The sequence below is a fragment of the Pristiophorus japonicus genome, chromosome 14, assembly GCF_044704955.1.
Source record: "Pristiophorus japonicus isolate sPriJap1 chromosome 14, sPriJap1.hap1, whole genome shotgun sequence".
NCBI classification, from domain to species: domain Eukaryota; kingdom Metazoa; phylum Chordata; class Chondrichthyes; family Pristiophoridae; genus Pristiophorus; species Pristiophorus japonicus.
Genome location: NC_091990.1, coordinates 184,164,523 through 184,180,741, shown reverse-complemented (window position 1 = coordinate 184,180,741; position 16,219 = coordinate 184,164,523). Strand labels below are relative to the sequence as shown.

The 16,219-nt window shown below is 47.3% G+C and overlaps 1 protein-coding gene across 1 annotated transcript in view; it reads left to right on the top strand.

Annotated features, from left to right (window-relative positions):
• LOC139279664 (protein RIC-3-like) overlaps nucleotides 1–15,843 on the top strand; it is a 57,777-nt gene extending 41,934 nt beyond the window's left edge. Inside the window, exons 4-5 of the mRNA XM_070898768.1 lie at nucleotides 14,170–14,342; nucleotides 15,368–15,843. Of these exons, the coding sequence (XP_070754869.1) occupies nucleotides 14,170–14,342; nucleotides 15,368–15,843 (649 nt within the window). The remainder of the gene's footprint in view (nucleotides 1–14,169; nucleotides 14,343–15,367) is intronic.
• Nucleotides 15,844–16,219: the final 376 nt, after the last annotated feature.

The window sequence follows — 16,219 nt, the reverse complement described above, 5'->3', positions numbered from 1 at the left end:
CATAATTCTGATTCTGAGTATGAAAACATAGGCCAGTATATTCAACAATGAAAGCATATATTCTGTATCAAGTGGTATAAATTCTGGTTCTGGTAACATAATGGCCCCAAGTTTCCACATGATTTGCTCCTGATTTTTAGGAGCAACTGGTGTAGAACGGAGTATCTTAGAAATCGGAATTCTCGTAATTTAGTTTGCTCCAGTTCTAGTCAGTTAGAACAGTTTCACTTTGGAACAGAATTTCTTTTTCAAAAGGGGGCGTGTCCGGCCACTTACGCCTGTTTTCAAAGTTTCGTGAGTGAAAACTTACTCCAAACTAACTTAGAATGGAGTAAGTGAAGATTTTTGTACGCTCGAAAAAACCTTGTCTACACTTTAGAAAATCAGGCGTAGGTTATAAATTAGGCGTAGGGAATGGGGGGGGGGGGGGGGGGGGAGGAGGGGAGGAGGGGGGGAGGAGGGGGGAAGGGCAGTCATTAAATTCTACAATCAATCCTTAGTTATACTTATACAAATATTATACAAATAAATCCAACCTGAATAAAAATTTATAAGCAAAGAAAAGATTAAATAAACCATGTTCCTATCTGTGTGAAATAGCATCCGCCTTCGAGCTGCTGTGCTTCAGGCAGGCCTTTCATGTTGGAGACAGGCAGGGGTGTGGCGTCAGTGTCTCGACGGCAGCGGCAGCAAGTTTCGAGCTGAGCTGCGGTGCTTGAGGCAGGCCTTCATTCTCTTCCTGGCTGGCCGCGAAGAAGCAGCACCGGACGGACCCGAGGCCATTCGGCCATGAGATATCAACGGCGTCAGTGGCTGGCCGGCAGCCGAAGAATCAACACCTGACACACGCAGCTCTTTATCGTGCTTGAGACCATTCGGCCACGCTTTAGGGGCGGCGTCAGTGGCTCAACGGCAGCCGAAGATACAGCAGCAGCCTTCGAGCTGTGAGGGGGACTGAGGCCATTTGGACAGAGAGAGGCAGCCACATTGACAGTTTTATATTTAAATTTGCAGAATGGGTGCTGCATTGTCAACACCACGTATTATTGCAAAGTTGAATTGGCACTCTTATTTCTCCAAACACACAGTCCTTAATTTGCATGCACCAATGCAGCACAGGTTCTGCAAGTTTAGCAGTGAAAAGCTGAACTCACTGATTTCAGCAGGTGATTTATTCAGCAGTGCTGCTAAAAGCACTCCCTCACACACAGAAATATCGAAAAAAATTCAATTACAAGCCTTTGCAGGGGTCCAAGAAACAAATCTTCACTTTTTCTGCAGTATTTTTAAAAATGGCCGAGTGCCGATGTTTGTTTGAGACTGCGCGTGCGCGCACGCTCCAACGAGCACGCGCAGGGTTGCCGGCACCACGAAGGCTAATTTAAATTGTACCCGCCCCCTGCTACTTAGAAAATCGGCACGAGTGTTAGGCTCCGCCCCCTGCTGCGGCGAGCGCGCCGCGCCAAGCAGACATCGAGCTCCAAGGAGCTCGAGAATATCGGACTTTTTTTTAGGCGCAGTTTTCGGCGCGAAAAACAGGGGCCCAGCTCGGAGGTGCGCCTTTTTCACCGCGGGATGAAACTTGGGGCCGACAATACTAGATTCTTAATGTCTCTCAATAACATGTGAAATAAAACAAGCTAGTACATATTCTGTTCTGTATCGAGGTACATTAGTGTTTATAGGTGCTTCTGTATATAGGTATAAACAAGTGAATCTATTTTCCTCGGTCTTGTTTTTCCTCTCTTATTGTCGATTCTATTCAGCCTATTTGGGGGTCTTATATTTTTTTCCTACATTTATTTGATGGGCCTATGTTCTTTGGTGGGCCTGAGGCTGCAGCCCCACCCGTCCCGTGGTTAACCCGCCCCATGGTTAATGGTTAATCCGCCCCATGGTTAATGGTTAACCCGCCCCATGGTTAATCCACCCCATGGTTAATGGTTAACCCGCTCCATGGTTAATGGTTCATCCGCCCCATGGTTAATCCACCCCATGGTTAATGGTTAACCCGCTCCATGGTTAATCCACCCCATGGTTAATGGTTAACCCGCTCCATGGTTAATGGTTCATCCGCCCCATGGTTAATCCACCCCATGGTTAATGGTTAATTCACCCCATGGTTAATCCACCCCATGGTTAATGGTTAATCAGCCCCATGGTTAATCCACCCCATGGTTAATGGTTAATCCACCCCATGGTTAATCCACCCCATGGTTAATGGTTCATCCGCCCCATGGTTAATGGTTAATCCACCCCATGGTTAATCCACCCCATGGTTAATGGTTCATCCGCCCCATGGTTAATCCGCCCCATGGTTAATGGTTAATCCACCCCATGGTTAACCCGCTCCATGGTTAATGGTTCATCCTCCCCATGGTTAATCCACCCCATGGTTAATGGTTAATTCACCCCATGGTTAATCCACCCCATGGTTAATGGTTAATCCACCCCATGATTAATCCACCCCATGGTTAATGGTTAATCCGCCCCATGGTTAATGGTTAATCCACCCCATGGTTAATCCACCCCATGGTTAATGGTTCATCCGCCCCATGGTTAATGGTCCTAAGTGCGTCATCAATGCGCGCACCACCGATCTCCCGCTCCGCGAGCAAAATTCAGCTAAAAAAAATCTTGAGGCCTTCGTGCGGTGCCCCTGACAGTTTATTCTGTCGGCGCACTGTGTTTGCAGTGTGTGTACAATGAAGGTGCGGCCTGATGGGCCTGAGGCAAACTGATCCCAATGGGCCGAAAGTTGTGTTTGTTCATGTCCATTACATTATGTACATGATTCTGATTGTGAGTATGAAAACATGAGCCAGTATATTCAACAATGAAAGCATACATTCTGTATCAAGTAGGTATATATTCTGGTTCTGGTAACATTGCAATATTAGATTCCTATTGTAAAGTCCTGTATCCTCAGTACAGACTCACACGAGGCATGTAGTGAAGTCAAGGTCACTCTGGACCTCCACCTTTATTTCACAGCTCTGGAATGCTGCACTTGCCTGAGACCTGTCCTTATATACCTGTCTCTTGCAAGTGCACCCCTGGTGGTAAGGTATGCTGGTGGTTACAGGTCATATCTTATTACAGTCATGTATAGCATGTTAGGATACAGAAATATATAATAATGTAAGATACATGACATCACCCTCCCCCAAGGTCTTATTGTCTTTCTAGGTTCAGTCTCTCAGGTGGTCTACACTCTCGCGTGGAGCGTCTGAGTTGTGGTTCAGTTGTTTGCCGTGGTGTCTGTTTTTCTTTGGATGTGGTTGCTGGTATCTCGCCTGGGCTGTCTGTTTCGATTGGCGTGATTGTTGTTGACTCGCCTGGGCTGTCTGTTGGGATTGCACTTTCCTCAGGTTGTTCCCTCTGTCTGTCCACCAGGTGTGGTGCGAGTTCCACATTGTAGTCTGCCTCTGGTTCCGCAGTGTTGTTGGTAAATCTGCTTTTGACTTGGTCTGCATGCCTCCGGCAGGTTTTGTCATTGTCCATTTGTACTACCAGTAGCCTGTTTCCTTCCTTGCCCGTTACTGTCCCTGCAAGCCATTTGGGATCCCTGCCAGAGTTTAGTACAAACACTTTGTCCCCTATCTCATTCCATCTCCCCCTCGAATTTCTGTCATGGTACTCAGTCAGCTTACGGCGCTTTGCCTCAATGATTTCGTGCATGTCTGGGAGGATTAATGAGAGCCTTGTTTTTAAAGTCCTTTTCATCAACAGTTGCGCGGGGAGGATCCCAGTCAGTGAGTGCGGACGAGATCTGTATGCCAGCAGCAGTCGCGACAGGCGACCCTGCAGCGTGGGACCTTGGATTTTAAGCATGCCTTGTTTAATGATTTGCACCGCTCTCTCCGCCTGGCCGTTGGAGACTGGCTTGAACGGTGCCATCTTGACGTGATTTATGCCGTGGTCAATTATAAAGTCTTGGAATTCTGCGCTGGTGAAGCACGGACCATTGTCACTGACCAATATGTCAGGGATTCCGTGCGTTGCAAACATGGTTGCGAGGCTCTCCACAGTGGTGGAGGTTGTGCTCGAGTTTAAAATGGTGCATTCGATCCACTTTGAAAATGCATCTACAACTACGAGGAACATTTTGCCCATGAATGGGCCCGCATAGTCTACGTGCACCCGCGACCACGGTTTGGTAGGCCAGGGCCAGGGGCTCACGGGAGCCTCCCTGGGGGCATTGCTGAGTTGGGCACAAATGGTGCACCTTCGGACGCAGAGCTCCAAGTCCGCGTCAATACCAGGCCACTAGACGTGGGATCTGGCTGTGTGCTCAAGGTGGAGCTCCCGGACAAATGCCTCTCTGCCTCGCAGAGGCATGACTACTCGGCTGCCCCACATCAGGCAGTCTGCTTGTAGTGATAGCTCATGTATGCGCCTGTGAAAGGGTTTTAATTCCTCGGGGCAGGCATCGTGAGCCTCTGCCCAGTCACCTGTTAGGACACATCTTTTTACTAAGGATAACGTGGGGTCGCTGGTCGTCCAGGCTCTGATTTGGCGAGCCGTCATGGGCAAACCTGTGGACTCAAAGGTATTGATTGCCATGACTATCTCACAGTCCTGTTCGTCAGACCCTTCTGTGGTCGCCAGGGGTAGCCTGCTGAGCGCGTCTGTGCCTGGTCTGTGCCTTATGGTATAGTCGTAGGACGCCAGCCCACCGTTGAATTCACGCTGAGGTGTTGCCGTTTATTGCCTTGCTCTCGGATAGGAGGGACGTGAGGGGTTTGTGGTTGGTTTCTAACGCGAACTTGGCCCCGAAAAGGTATTGGTGCATCTTTTTGACACCGTACACGCACGCAAGCGCCTCCTTCTCTACCATTCCGTACCCTCCGCTCCGCCCGCGAAAGTGACCTGGAGGCATAAGCTATGGGTTGTAATTTGCCCGCACTATTGACATGTTGCAAAACGCACCCGACCCCATATGCTGATGCATCGCATGTGAGAACTAGCTTTTTACCTGGGTCAAAGAAAGTCAAAACACTGTTGGAACACAGAAGGTTGCGTGCCTTATTGAAGGCACGTTCCTGGGCGTCCCCCCAAAACCAATCGCACCCCTTTCTGAGTAGCACGTGGAGAGGCTCCAGCAGCGTGCTTAAGTTCTGCATAAAGTTCCCAAAGTAATTGAGTAGCCCGAGAAAGGCACGCAGTTCTGAGACATTCCGGGGCCTGGGTGCCAGGCGAATTGCTTCTGTTTTGGACTCTGTTGAGCGGATTCCATCAGCGGCAATCCTTCTGCCCAAAAATTCAACCTTGGGTGCGAGAAACAGGCACTTGGATTTCTTGACTCATAAGCCTACCCGATCCAACCACTTTAGTACTTCCTCCAAATTGCGGAGATGGGAGTCGGTGTCCCTGCCCGTGATAAGTATGTTGTCTTGAAATACAACCGTCCCTGGGATGGACTTGAACAGACTCTCCATGTTGCGCTGGAATATGGCAGCTGCCGACCTGATGCCGAATGGGCATCAATTGTACATGAAAAGGCCTCGATGTGTGTTGATGGTGGTGAGTAGCTTGGATTCCTCGGTCAATTCTTGCGTCATATACGCAGATGTGAGGTCTAATTTTGAGAAAAGTTTACCTCCAGCCAATGTGGCAAATAAGTCCTCCGCTCTGGGCAGCGGGTACTGGTCCTGTAGGGAGACTCTGTTTATGGTAGATTTGTAGTCCCCACAGATTCGTACGGATCCATCAGGCTTCATGACTGGGACGATGGGACTTGCCCAGTCGCTAAATTCTACAGGTGATATAATGCCTTCCCCCAGAAGCCTGTCTAGTTCATGTTCAATCTTTTCCCTCATCACATAGGGTACAGCTCTGGCCTTGTGATGGACCGGTCTCGCATCCTGTGTGATGTAGATTTTGACTTTGGCCCCTTTGAAAGTGCCCACACCTGGCTGAAAGAGATGTTCAAATCGCTTTATAACTGTTGAGCAGGAGGTCCGTTCCTCTAATGACATGGCATGGACATCATCCCATTTCCAGTTTAATTTTGCCAGCCAGCTTCTCCCCAGCAGTGCTGGGGGGTCTCCGGGGACAATCCACAGGGGAAGTCGGTTCACTGTCCCTTTGTGTGTGACAGAGAGCATGGCGCTGCCGAGGACTGGTACGATTTCTTTGGTATAGGTCCTTAGTTTGGTGTCGACCCTTGTGAGTTTTGGTCTGTCTCTTATGTGGCCACAGTTGTTCAAATTGTTGAGCGCCCATGAGAGGTTGACTCGCTCCCGTATCCAGCTCCATGTTGACAGATATCCCATTGAGTAGGACCCTCATCATTACAGGAGGCGTCCTGTTGTAGGAGCAGCGGCCATTGATCATGTTGACCTGCTGTACATCGTGTCCCGGGTACTGTCCCCACCATCTTCTGGTCCGCTTTCCGACCCATCCGATTCGTATATCAGCCGAGCTGCCGTTTTTTTGCACATGCGGGCCAAATGCCCTGTATATTCACAATTTCTGCAAACAGCCTGCTGAAATCGACATCCCCTTGCCGAGTGCCCACCCCCACACCTCCAGCACAGACCTGTTCCATTGTTCAAAGTGTTCCCAAAGAATGAGCTGCGTCTGGCTGATCTCTCTTGAGCTTCTCTCAGTTTGTCGTTGATTGCTCGCATTGTGGGTTGATGAGGTGTGAACGGCCGTTCCTGTGGCCCTTGATGGCTTCTGCCTGCTGTCGAGAGCCTGTTCTCCCGGTTTTGTCTGTGTGTGGGGGTAGCAGCTTGTTTAGTGCTGTGAACTTCTTGTTCCGATATTTCGTTAGTTGTTGTACCTGCATTGTAAATCAACCTCGTTTCTTCTTCCCCTACCAAGAATGTCTGTGCAACCAGTGCTGCTGCCTCTAAGGTCAGTTTCTTGGTCTCTATGAGCTTTCGGAATATGCCTGCGTGGCCTATTCCTTCAATGAAAAAGTCTCTCAGCATTTCTCTCCTCAGTTCATCGGAGAACTCACATAAACTAGCCAACCTCCGAAGTTCCGCCACGAAGTCGGGTATGCTCTGGCCCAGACAGCGTCTGTAGTTGTAGAACCTGTGTCTGGCCATGTTAAGGTGCTCGCTGGCTTCAGGTGGTCTCTTACCAGTGTGCTCAATTCTTCAAACGACTTGCTTGCTGGTTTCTCGGGTGCCAACAGATCCTTCATTAAAGCGTATGTTTTCGAGCCACAGCTGGTCAAGAGATGGGCTCTTCTCTTGTCTGCCTTATCGTCGCCTAACCAGTCTTTGGTTACAAAGCTTTGCTGGAGCCTTTCTATAAAGTCCTCCCAATTGTCTCCCGCATTGTACTTTTCATCTGATCCGTTGTTCGCCATTCTGTGGATTCTGTAATCCAGTAACTCGTCGCCACTGTAAAGTCCTGTCCCCTCAGTACAGACTCACACGAGGCATGTAGTGAAGTCAAGGTCACTCTGGACCTGCACCTTTATTTCACAGCTCTGGAATGCTGCACTTGCCTGAGACCTGTCCTTATATACCTGTCTCTTGCAAGTGCACCCCTGGTGGTAAGGTATGCTGGTGGTTACAGGTCATATCTTATTACAGTCATGTATAGCATGTTAGGATACAGTTATATATAATAATGTAAGATACATGACACCTATACATATATACAAATATAAAGACCTTGGGGCCCAAATTGCCCCTCTCCTTCAGGCCTGTTACCTCCGCAAATCGGCGGCCTCGCTGCGGAGTGGAGTGGCTGCCGACTTTTGGTGAAATGGCTGCTGCGAGCCCAATTGCCCTCCTCAGGCTTCCCGGCAGTGCCCCGATCCTCAATCCCCCCACCGCTCCACTGCTGCCCATTACCATGCACACCATAACGTCATTTCATCTGTTTTATCTGTTTTTATCTGTTTTTTTGCCTCTCCCAGGTGATCGCATGGCTCCGGTTGGGGTGGAGTGTAAAATGTCGCGATACACGGGGTGTCGCAGTTGTGTGGGGCGGACTGGCTGGGCCGGATGCTCGTTACCTGTCCGTCATTGTTCACTGTTCATAGGTTTATATCTAACCTTCAGGGCTGCTGACCGAGGGCCGTCATCACCATGCACACCACCGACCTAGCCCCCGAAGGCAACATTCCACTCGGAAAATCTTCAGCCCTCCTGGGGGTGCCAAAACAAGCTTTTCCCGGTGGTCCAGTGAAGCTGTGGCCTTCTGCAACGGCGGTATGGCTTCCCTTAAAGGGGAGGGCGCACTGCTGCTGCCGCCATGTTTTTCTTCGGACGACTGCCATGTCGGCCCGACAATTATGGCCCCGGGTTCGGCTGCGCTGCCAACAGGCTGCCTGGCACCCCCTCTCGGCCAAAACCCTCCCTGGTGGCCCAGTGGACCAAAGTTTTTAAAGTGCGGAGGCTCTCCCCTTTAAGTCAAGGGGAGAGCCATGGTGATGCGGTGCTCTGATGATACCATCGCGGCAGTGAATACGCACCGCTCCCAACTTCTACCCCTCAATTGTTGTTACTGCCACACTTTTGCCCCTCAGGTCTAGTTACTGCCACCATTATAGAAACACAGAAATTTACAGCGCAGAAGGAGGCCATTCCGGCCCATCGTGTCCGCGCCGGCCGACAAAGAGCCGCACGGCCCTCGGTCAGCAGCCCTGAAGGTTACATATAAACCTATGAACAATGAACAATGGCGGAAAGGTAAAGAGCATCCAGCCCAACCAGTCCGCCCCACACAACTGCAACACCCCTTACACTGAAACATTCTACACTCCACCCCAACCGGAGCCATGTGATCTCCTGGGAGAGGCAAAAAAACAGATAAGAACCCAGGCCAATTGGGGAAAAGAATCTGGGAAAATTCCTCTCCGACCCATCCAGCTGATCAAAACTAGTCCAGGAGATCACCCTGGCTGTATTCGATTGCCTGCAGTACTTACCATCGTATATGTGCCAGCCAACAAGAGATTATCCAGTCTAATCCCACTTGCCTGCTCGAGGTCCGTAACCCTGCAAGTTACGGCACTTCAAGTGCCTATCCAAGCACCTTTTAAATGTGGTGAGGGTTTCTGCCTCTACCACCTTTCCAGGCAGTGAGTTCCAGACCCCCACAACACTCTGTGTGAAGAAGCTTCCCCTCAAATCCCTTCTAAACATTCCACCAACAACCTTAAACCTATGCCCACTCATAATTGACCCTTCCACAAAGGGAAATAGTCCCTTGCTTTCCACTATATCCAGGCCCCTCAAAATTTTATACACCTCAATGAGGTCTCCCCTCAGCCTCCTCTGTTCCAAGGAAAACAAACCCAGCCTATCCGATCTATCCTCATAACTAAGATTCTCCATTCCAGGCAGCATCCTCATAAATCTCCTCTGCACCCTCTCCAGTGCAATCACGTCCTTCCTATAATACGGCGACCAGAACTGCACGCAGTGTTCCAGCTGTGGTCTAACCAGTGTATTATACAATGTAAGCATAACCTCCCTGCTCTTGTATTCTATGCCTCGGCCAATAAAGGCAAGTATTCCGTCTGCCTTCTTAACCACCTTATCCCCTGGCCTGCTACCTTCAAGGTCCCTCTGTTCATCTGCACTTCTAAGTGGCCTACCGTTTAATGTATAAGAACATAAGAAATAGAAACAGGAGTAGGCCATACGGCCCCTCGAGCCTGCTCCGCCATTCAATACGATCATGGCTGATCTTTGCTTATTGGCCCTCCCTAAGTGCATTACCTCCCACTTCTCTGAATTAAGGCCCCTATTTTGTCCAGCACTGGGCGGTGATTTTACTCACCCAGCGATTTTTCTGGCGTTGAAGGTCAGTTAAAAGGTTCTCCAATGTTGGGGCGTTGGCGCCGACTACCAGTGCCAAAATGCTTGGCACCATATATTCTGGCGCTGGTGTACGCTAAAAAGCAGGTGACAGGCCCTTTTTGGGCATTAAGCCCACTTTCCCCAACAACATTTTTTTTTAAATCGCGCACAGACACTTGGAATACCGAGTGAAGTATCCTTAACTGCACTTACAGTAATCGGCGCTGGCCCGCTCCTACCCCTGGCCGAAGGTAAAGATCTCAAGTCAGAATGTATTTAAGATGGTGAATCGGATATAGGGACTGAGCAGACAGTGCACATGACACGACAGGCAGTGCCTAATAGCTTTAAAATTGTTCCATTTGCAGCTTTGTGAATGCGCTCAACGTCAGGACTGAAATTTACATTTGGGTCAAAAGCAAAATGCTACAATTACGAGCAATGCCTCGAACGCGCTTAGAAACTCGCATAAGTCACATGAAGTGTTTTCTGTTATCTGACCAGATCAGTGTTTTGTCACGGGGAAGGTAAGGGATTGGGTGTGCAGAGCTCCCCTGCTACAATCAATACTCCAATCCATTGAATGCAGCCTAATTTGCTTCACCTTCTGACCTACTATTTTTCAAACTGCTTCAGTGAAATCTGGCAGTTATTAAAAAGTCGCATTCAAAAGAGCTTGTTAGCGATTTTATATTTTAACAACAGATCTTACTTGATATATAGAAACCATCACAATTAAGAAGGAAACAATACTTACATGTGCTCTGCTGTTGGATGAAGCCTCATATTCACGATCAGCTCTTGTATCCAAAACAGATTGTTGCGGTTTTACTATAAATACATTAGTTTTTTACATAATTTGAATAGAGCAGAGCAATGATTACATAAACTAAGCAGAATTGATACACAGATACAAAATTTAACCTTTTAAGAAAAATGCTATGCGCAGATTTTTTTTTCTGCGCATGTGCAACGCTCATGTGCACTGAGTGGTTCTTTTGTTTGAAGTGCATGCGCAGTGCACTTTAGCCGCACACTGTTAGTTCCCCCACCCCGGCAGATGGACTTGGGTAGAGCTGGCGCTACATTTAGGTTTTGTTTACCGGAAACTACCGTTTGCTTTTTTTGACGCTGACGGTGTTGAAAGAAACTTGCGGACAGGTAAGTGGACGCCATAATTTTTGATTGGGGAGAATAGGGGCTATAGTTCCATTTGCCACTGCTCTGCCCACCTGACTAGTAGATTGATATCCTCCTGCAGCCCATGACTTTCCTCTTCATTATCAACCACACAGCCAATTTTAGTGTCATCTGCAAACTTTTTAATCATCTAGATCATTGATGTATACCACAAAAAGCAAGGGACCCAGTACTGAGCCCTGCGGAACCCCACTGGAAACATCCTTCCAATCACAAAAATATCCATCAACCATTACCCTTTGCTTCCTACCTCTAGCCAATTTTGGATCCAACTTGCCACTTTGTCCTGGATCTCATGGGCTTTTACCTTCGTGACCAGCCTGCCATGTGGGACCTTATCAAAAGTTTTGCAAAAGCCCATATACACTAACATCGTACGCACTACCCTCATCGACCCTCCTGGTTACCTCCCTGAAAAATTCATTCAGGTTAGTCAAACACGATCTTCCCTTAACAAATCCATGCTGATTGTCTCTAATTAATCCTTTCCTTTCTAAATATAGATTTATCCTGTCCTTCAGGACTTTTTCCAATAATTTTCCCACACTGAGGCTATGCTGACAGATCTGTAATTACTCGGTCTATCCCTTTCTCCTTTCTTAAACACTCCTTTCTTAAACAACGGTACCACTTTAGCAGTCCTCCAGTCCTCTGGCAACATGCCCAAATCCAAAGAGGACTGGAAAATGATGGTCAAGGCCTCTGCTATTTCCTCTTTTGCTTCGCTCAACAGCCCGGGATGCATTTCATCCGGGTCTATGGACTTATCCACTTTCAAAGCTGCTAAACCCCTTAATACTTTCTCTCTCACTATGTTTATTTCATCCAGAATTTCACACTCTTCCTCGATAACGGTATCTGCATTGTCCCTTTCCTTTGTGAAGCAGACACAAAGTATTAATCAAGAACCATACCCACATCTTCTGCCTCCACACGCAGATTACCCTTATGGTCTCTAATAGGCCCTACCCTTTCTTTAGTTATCCCCTTGCTCTTAAAATATTTATAGAATATTTTTGGGTTTTCCTTGATTTTACTTGCCAAGAATTTTTCATGCTCTCTCTTAGCATTCCTAATATCCTTTTTAATTTCACCTCTGAACTTTCTATATTCCTCCAGAGATTCTACAGTATTTAGCCGTCGGTATATAACATAAGCTTCCCTTTTTTTCTATATCCTCCCCTGTAAGTCCCTAGATATCCAGGGGTTCTAGAATTATTATTCCCATCCTTTTTACTTAAGGGCACATGTTTGGCCTGAGCCTTCTGGATCTCCTCCTTGAATGTCTCCCACTGTTCCGACACTGGTTTACCCACAAGTAGCTGTTTCCAGTCCACTATGGCCAAATCACTTCTCAACTTAGCAAAGTTAGCTTTTCCCCAATTTGGGTCTTTTATTCCTGGTCTATCCTTGTCCTTATCCATTATTACCTGGAATCTGACTGAATTATGGTCACTGGCACCCAAGTGCTCTCCCACCTGCCCAGCTTCATTCCGCAAAACTAAATCCAGAACCGCCCCCTCTCGTGTTGGGCTTGTGAGTAAAAAAAAAGTTCTCTTGAATGCATTTTAGGAATTCTGCACCCTCTATACCCGTCACACCATATCTGTCCCAATCAATATCAGGATAGTTGAAATCCCCTACTATTACTGCCCTATGGTTTTTGGACTTCACAGAAGTTATGACCGACTTCCGGATGAAAACAAAAAAAAACCCCAAAGAACGGAATTTCCCGAAAGAGTCGACCTGATCTGTAGCTGTGGTAATAAACATTAAAACGGGGTGGGAGCGCCCTGTTTCGGGCGGGGGTGCAATTTGTACTCCCTTGTCTCTGCAAAAATAAGTATGTGCATGTTAGGCCAATAAATAATATTTTCCTCGGTCTTGATTTTCCTCTCTTATTGTCGATGCTATTCAGACTATTTGGGAGACCTTATATTTTTTTTCCTACATTTATTTGGTGGGCCTATGTTCTTTGGTGGGCCTGGGGCTGCAATCCCATCCATCCCATGGTTAATCCGCCCCTGGGTTTCGCACAGGCATGATGGGCTGAATGACCTCCTCCTGTTTTGAAAAGTTCTACAATTCTAAGATTCAGTGTGTCTGGACCAGGTCAAGTGTTACTCTGCTTCCTTCGTCTGTCAAATCCTCCTTCCGCTGCAGGATCATCCGAGAGGGGCAGCAACAATCCACAACCCCTTTTCTTTGTGATAAGAAACACCTCACAGAAACATAGAAAATAGGTGCAGGAGTAGGCCATTCGGCCCTTCGAGCCTGCATCACCATTCAACAAGATCATGGCCAATCACTCAGCCACAGTACCCCTTTCCTGCTTTCTCTCCAGACCCCTTGATCCCTTTAGCCATAAGGGCCACATCAAACTCCCTTTTGAATATATCTAATGAACTGGACTCAAGAGAATTCCACAGGTTCACAACTCTCTGAGTGGAGAAGTTTCTCCTCATCTCAGTCCTAAATGGCTTACCCCTTATCCTTAGACTGTGTCCCCTGGTTCTGGACTTCCTCAACGTCAGGAACATTCTTCCTACATCTAACCTGTCCAGTCCCATCAGAATTTTGTACGTTTCAATGAGATCCTCCCTCATTCTTTTAAAGTGAGTATAAGCCTAGTTGATCCAGTCTTTCATCATATGTCAGTCCTGCTATCCCAGGAATCAGTCTGGTGAACCTTCGCTGCACTCCCTCAATAGCAAGAACGTCCTTCCTCAGATTAGGAGACCAAAACTGTACACAATACTCAAGGTGTCGTCTCACCAAGGCCCTGTAGCAAGACCTCCCTGCTCCTATACTCAAATCCCCTCGCTATGAAGGCCAGCATGCCATTTCCCTTCCCTTGGCCCTTCAAATGCAAAGAGCTCATGGATTTCTTCATCTCAAAGATTGAAACGATCCATGCAGCTGTCATTTCCCTCTCCTCACCACCACAGCCATCTCTCAACTCGCTCTCTTTCTAACCGTGAACCACCATCACTTTGCAGCTACTCTCCCATCTCCAACACTCCACAACTTTCGAAGTAGTTTGCTAGATAAGTTTTCCTTTAATGTTGTACATGTTTGGATGCTCAAAACAATATTTGGGGAGGGTGGGGGAAATGTTTTAAAAACAAGTTACCGAATCACATCTTGAGTCCGTTTTTGACATGATGCCAAATTTGTATTTTGTGTGTTGAAGGAATAAAAATGTCACCAGTGAACAGGAAGAAAAACTACTGAAACAACTGAAGGAAATCACCAGGGTCATGAAGGAAGGGAAATTCATTGAAGGCATCAGCCCTGAGAAAGAGGCGGAGGATTCCCCATACATGGGGAACTGGGATGGTAGAGCTAAATCTTTAAACACTTACAGTAGCTACAGAGAACAATGCATGTCCAATAAACTAATTCAGAGTAGGTGAACTGAAGCAGTATAGTGGGAGGTTTGCACTATTAGGGAAAAAAGGCCTCTTTTATGGTCCCACTGCACCAGCACCAGGACTGGAGCACAGAGAGGTTTTTTGCTTGCCTGAATCAGGGTAAGCCCACTGGTCTTCAGATACTGTGGAATGTGAGTTCCCCGTCTGAATTGGCCTTGCAAGTGTCACATTACTAAAAGTGAGGGCTACCATATAGTGTACATTGACAACCCTTAAAGGGCTGCCGACCAGAATTAAAAAGTGATGTAAACTCTTAATACAGTAAGTGACCATGTGTGGGGACACAGTAACACAGCGGCCCACTGGTAAGTGGATCTGGGTCCTTGGGTTTGCTGTGGCGGGAGGGGCAGGGGGGTGGGGCAAGGGAGATCGGGGGGGCCTGGAGCTTGGGACCGGAAGCAATGGCGATTGTGCTGGTAACTTACCATTTTCTTAATTTAGGTGATGCTTAGGGCCAATGTTCCCTCGAACCTTGTTTGGTCTTGCGTGGCCCCTTTAAGGGGTTACACAGACTATTCAAAATAACACGCATGCTTACAGGGAACATTGCTGAGGGTTGACTTTCCCCATTGCTGGCTGCTGCAGGGCAAACCAAAATTGCAGCAAGGACCTGAAGCAAGCATTAGGCCCCTTACTTTCATATGCAGATGGTCTCATGCTTGCTTCAGGCGTGGGTAAAAGAGACTTCTTGTTTGTCCTTACCCAATATGGCCCGCCATTTTGGGAGTTTAGCCAGCAGGCCTAAAAATAGACGCTATGTGACCCAATAGAGTTGGAACTTTTTTTTAGTAGACCACTTCAGTTTATAAATTCACTGACACTCGCTCTTATTTCAGGCAAGGTGTTAGAGGAACCAGATTACACTTTAAAAAGGTGTTCTTCTGTTCTGCAATATAAAATTGTAATTTAAACTTGATACAGTTTTAATGTCAATAATTTGGGATTTCTTTTCCTCAGGTTATGCTGAAGAAATATACCAGAATTACAGTGAATCCGAATGCAACTGTCACCATGACACCAACCCCAATTATTCTCTGCCACATCAGCTTTCTACAGAGGAGTTAGCAGAGAGAATAGACACAATAGAAAATGAATGTTTCTCAAATGAAACTATGGAGGATAAGATAAAACAAACCAAAAAATACCAAGCACCAGACCATGAGGAGAGCCCCCGGATTATCTGGAGGAGCCAAGGTGACAGTATTGCCGTGGAAGGATTCCAGTGTGAAGGCTGGAAGCATATCGACCATGAAAGCGATGGCCCAGCGATTACAGCAGGGAAGGTTGGCATCAGCTTTGAGAACCACAACAGTATGGATGACCAAGTCAGCGGTGAATCTAATGTGGACATTTCTGTCAGTGAGCAGGAGCAAGTAATCACATACGAAGATAAAGGTGTACTGCGAAAGCGCAACAAGATGGTGATAAAATAACTAGTTAGAAGTATCATCGCAAAGATGGTATCCCTTTGGTATATATTATCCAGGCTATATCAGGTCTTCCAGTGAGAGTTAAATTATACAGTAGACAGCTACCTTCTAATATACACTATTCTTCTCCAGTGTTTAGTTTTCCATGATTGTTCACAAAATCTATTTTCCCCTACAGTTACTGGTCTAGATGTAATGCCTTTGCCTAGGCACTCTCCCTTCTGCCCTTGAACCCTCCTATTTTGCTCTATCAACTTTTTTTCTTTCAACTTTCGGCTCCGTAGCGCTCATTTTTTCAGCGCTAGGTTATGAGTGTGGGTGCTGGGAGTGTGGGTGCTGGGAGTGTGGGTGCTGGGAGTGTGGGTGCTGGGAGTGTGGG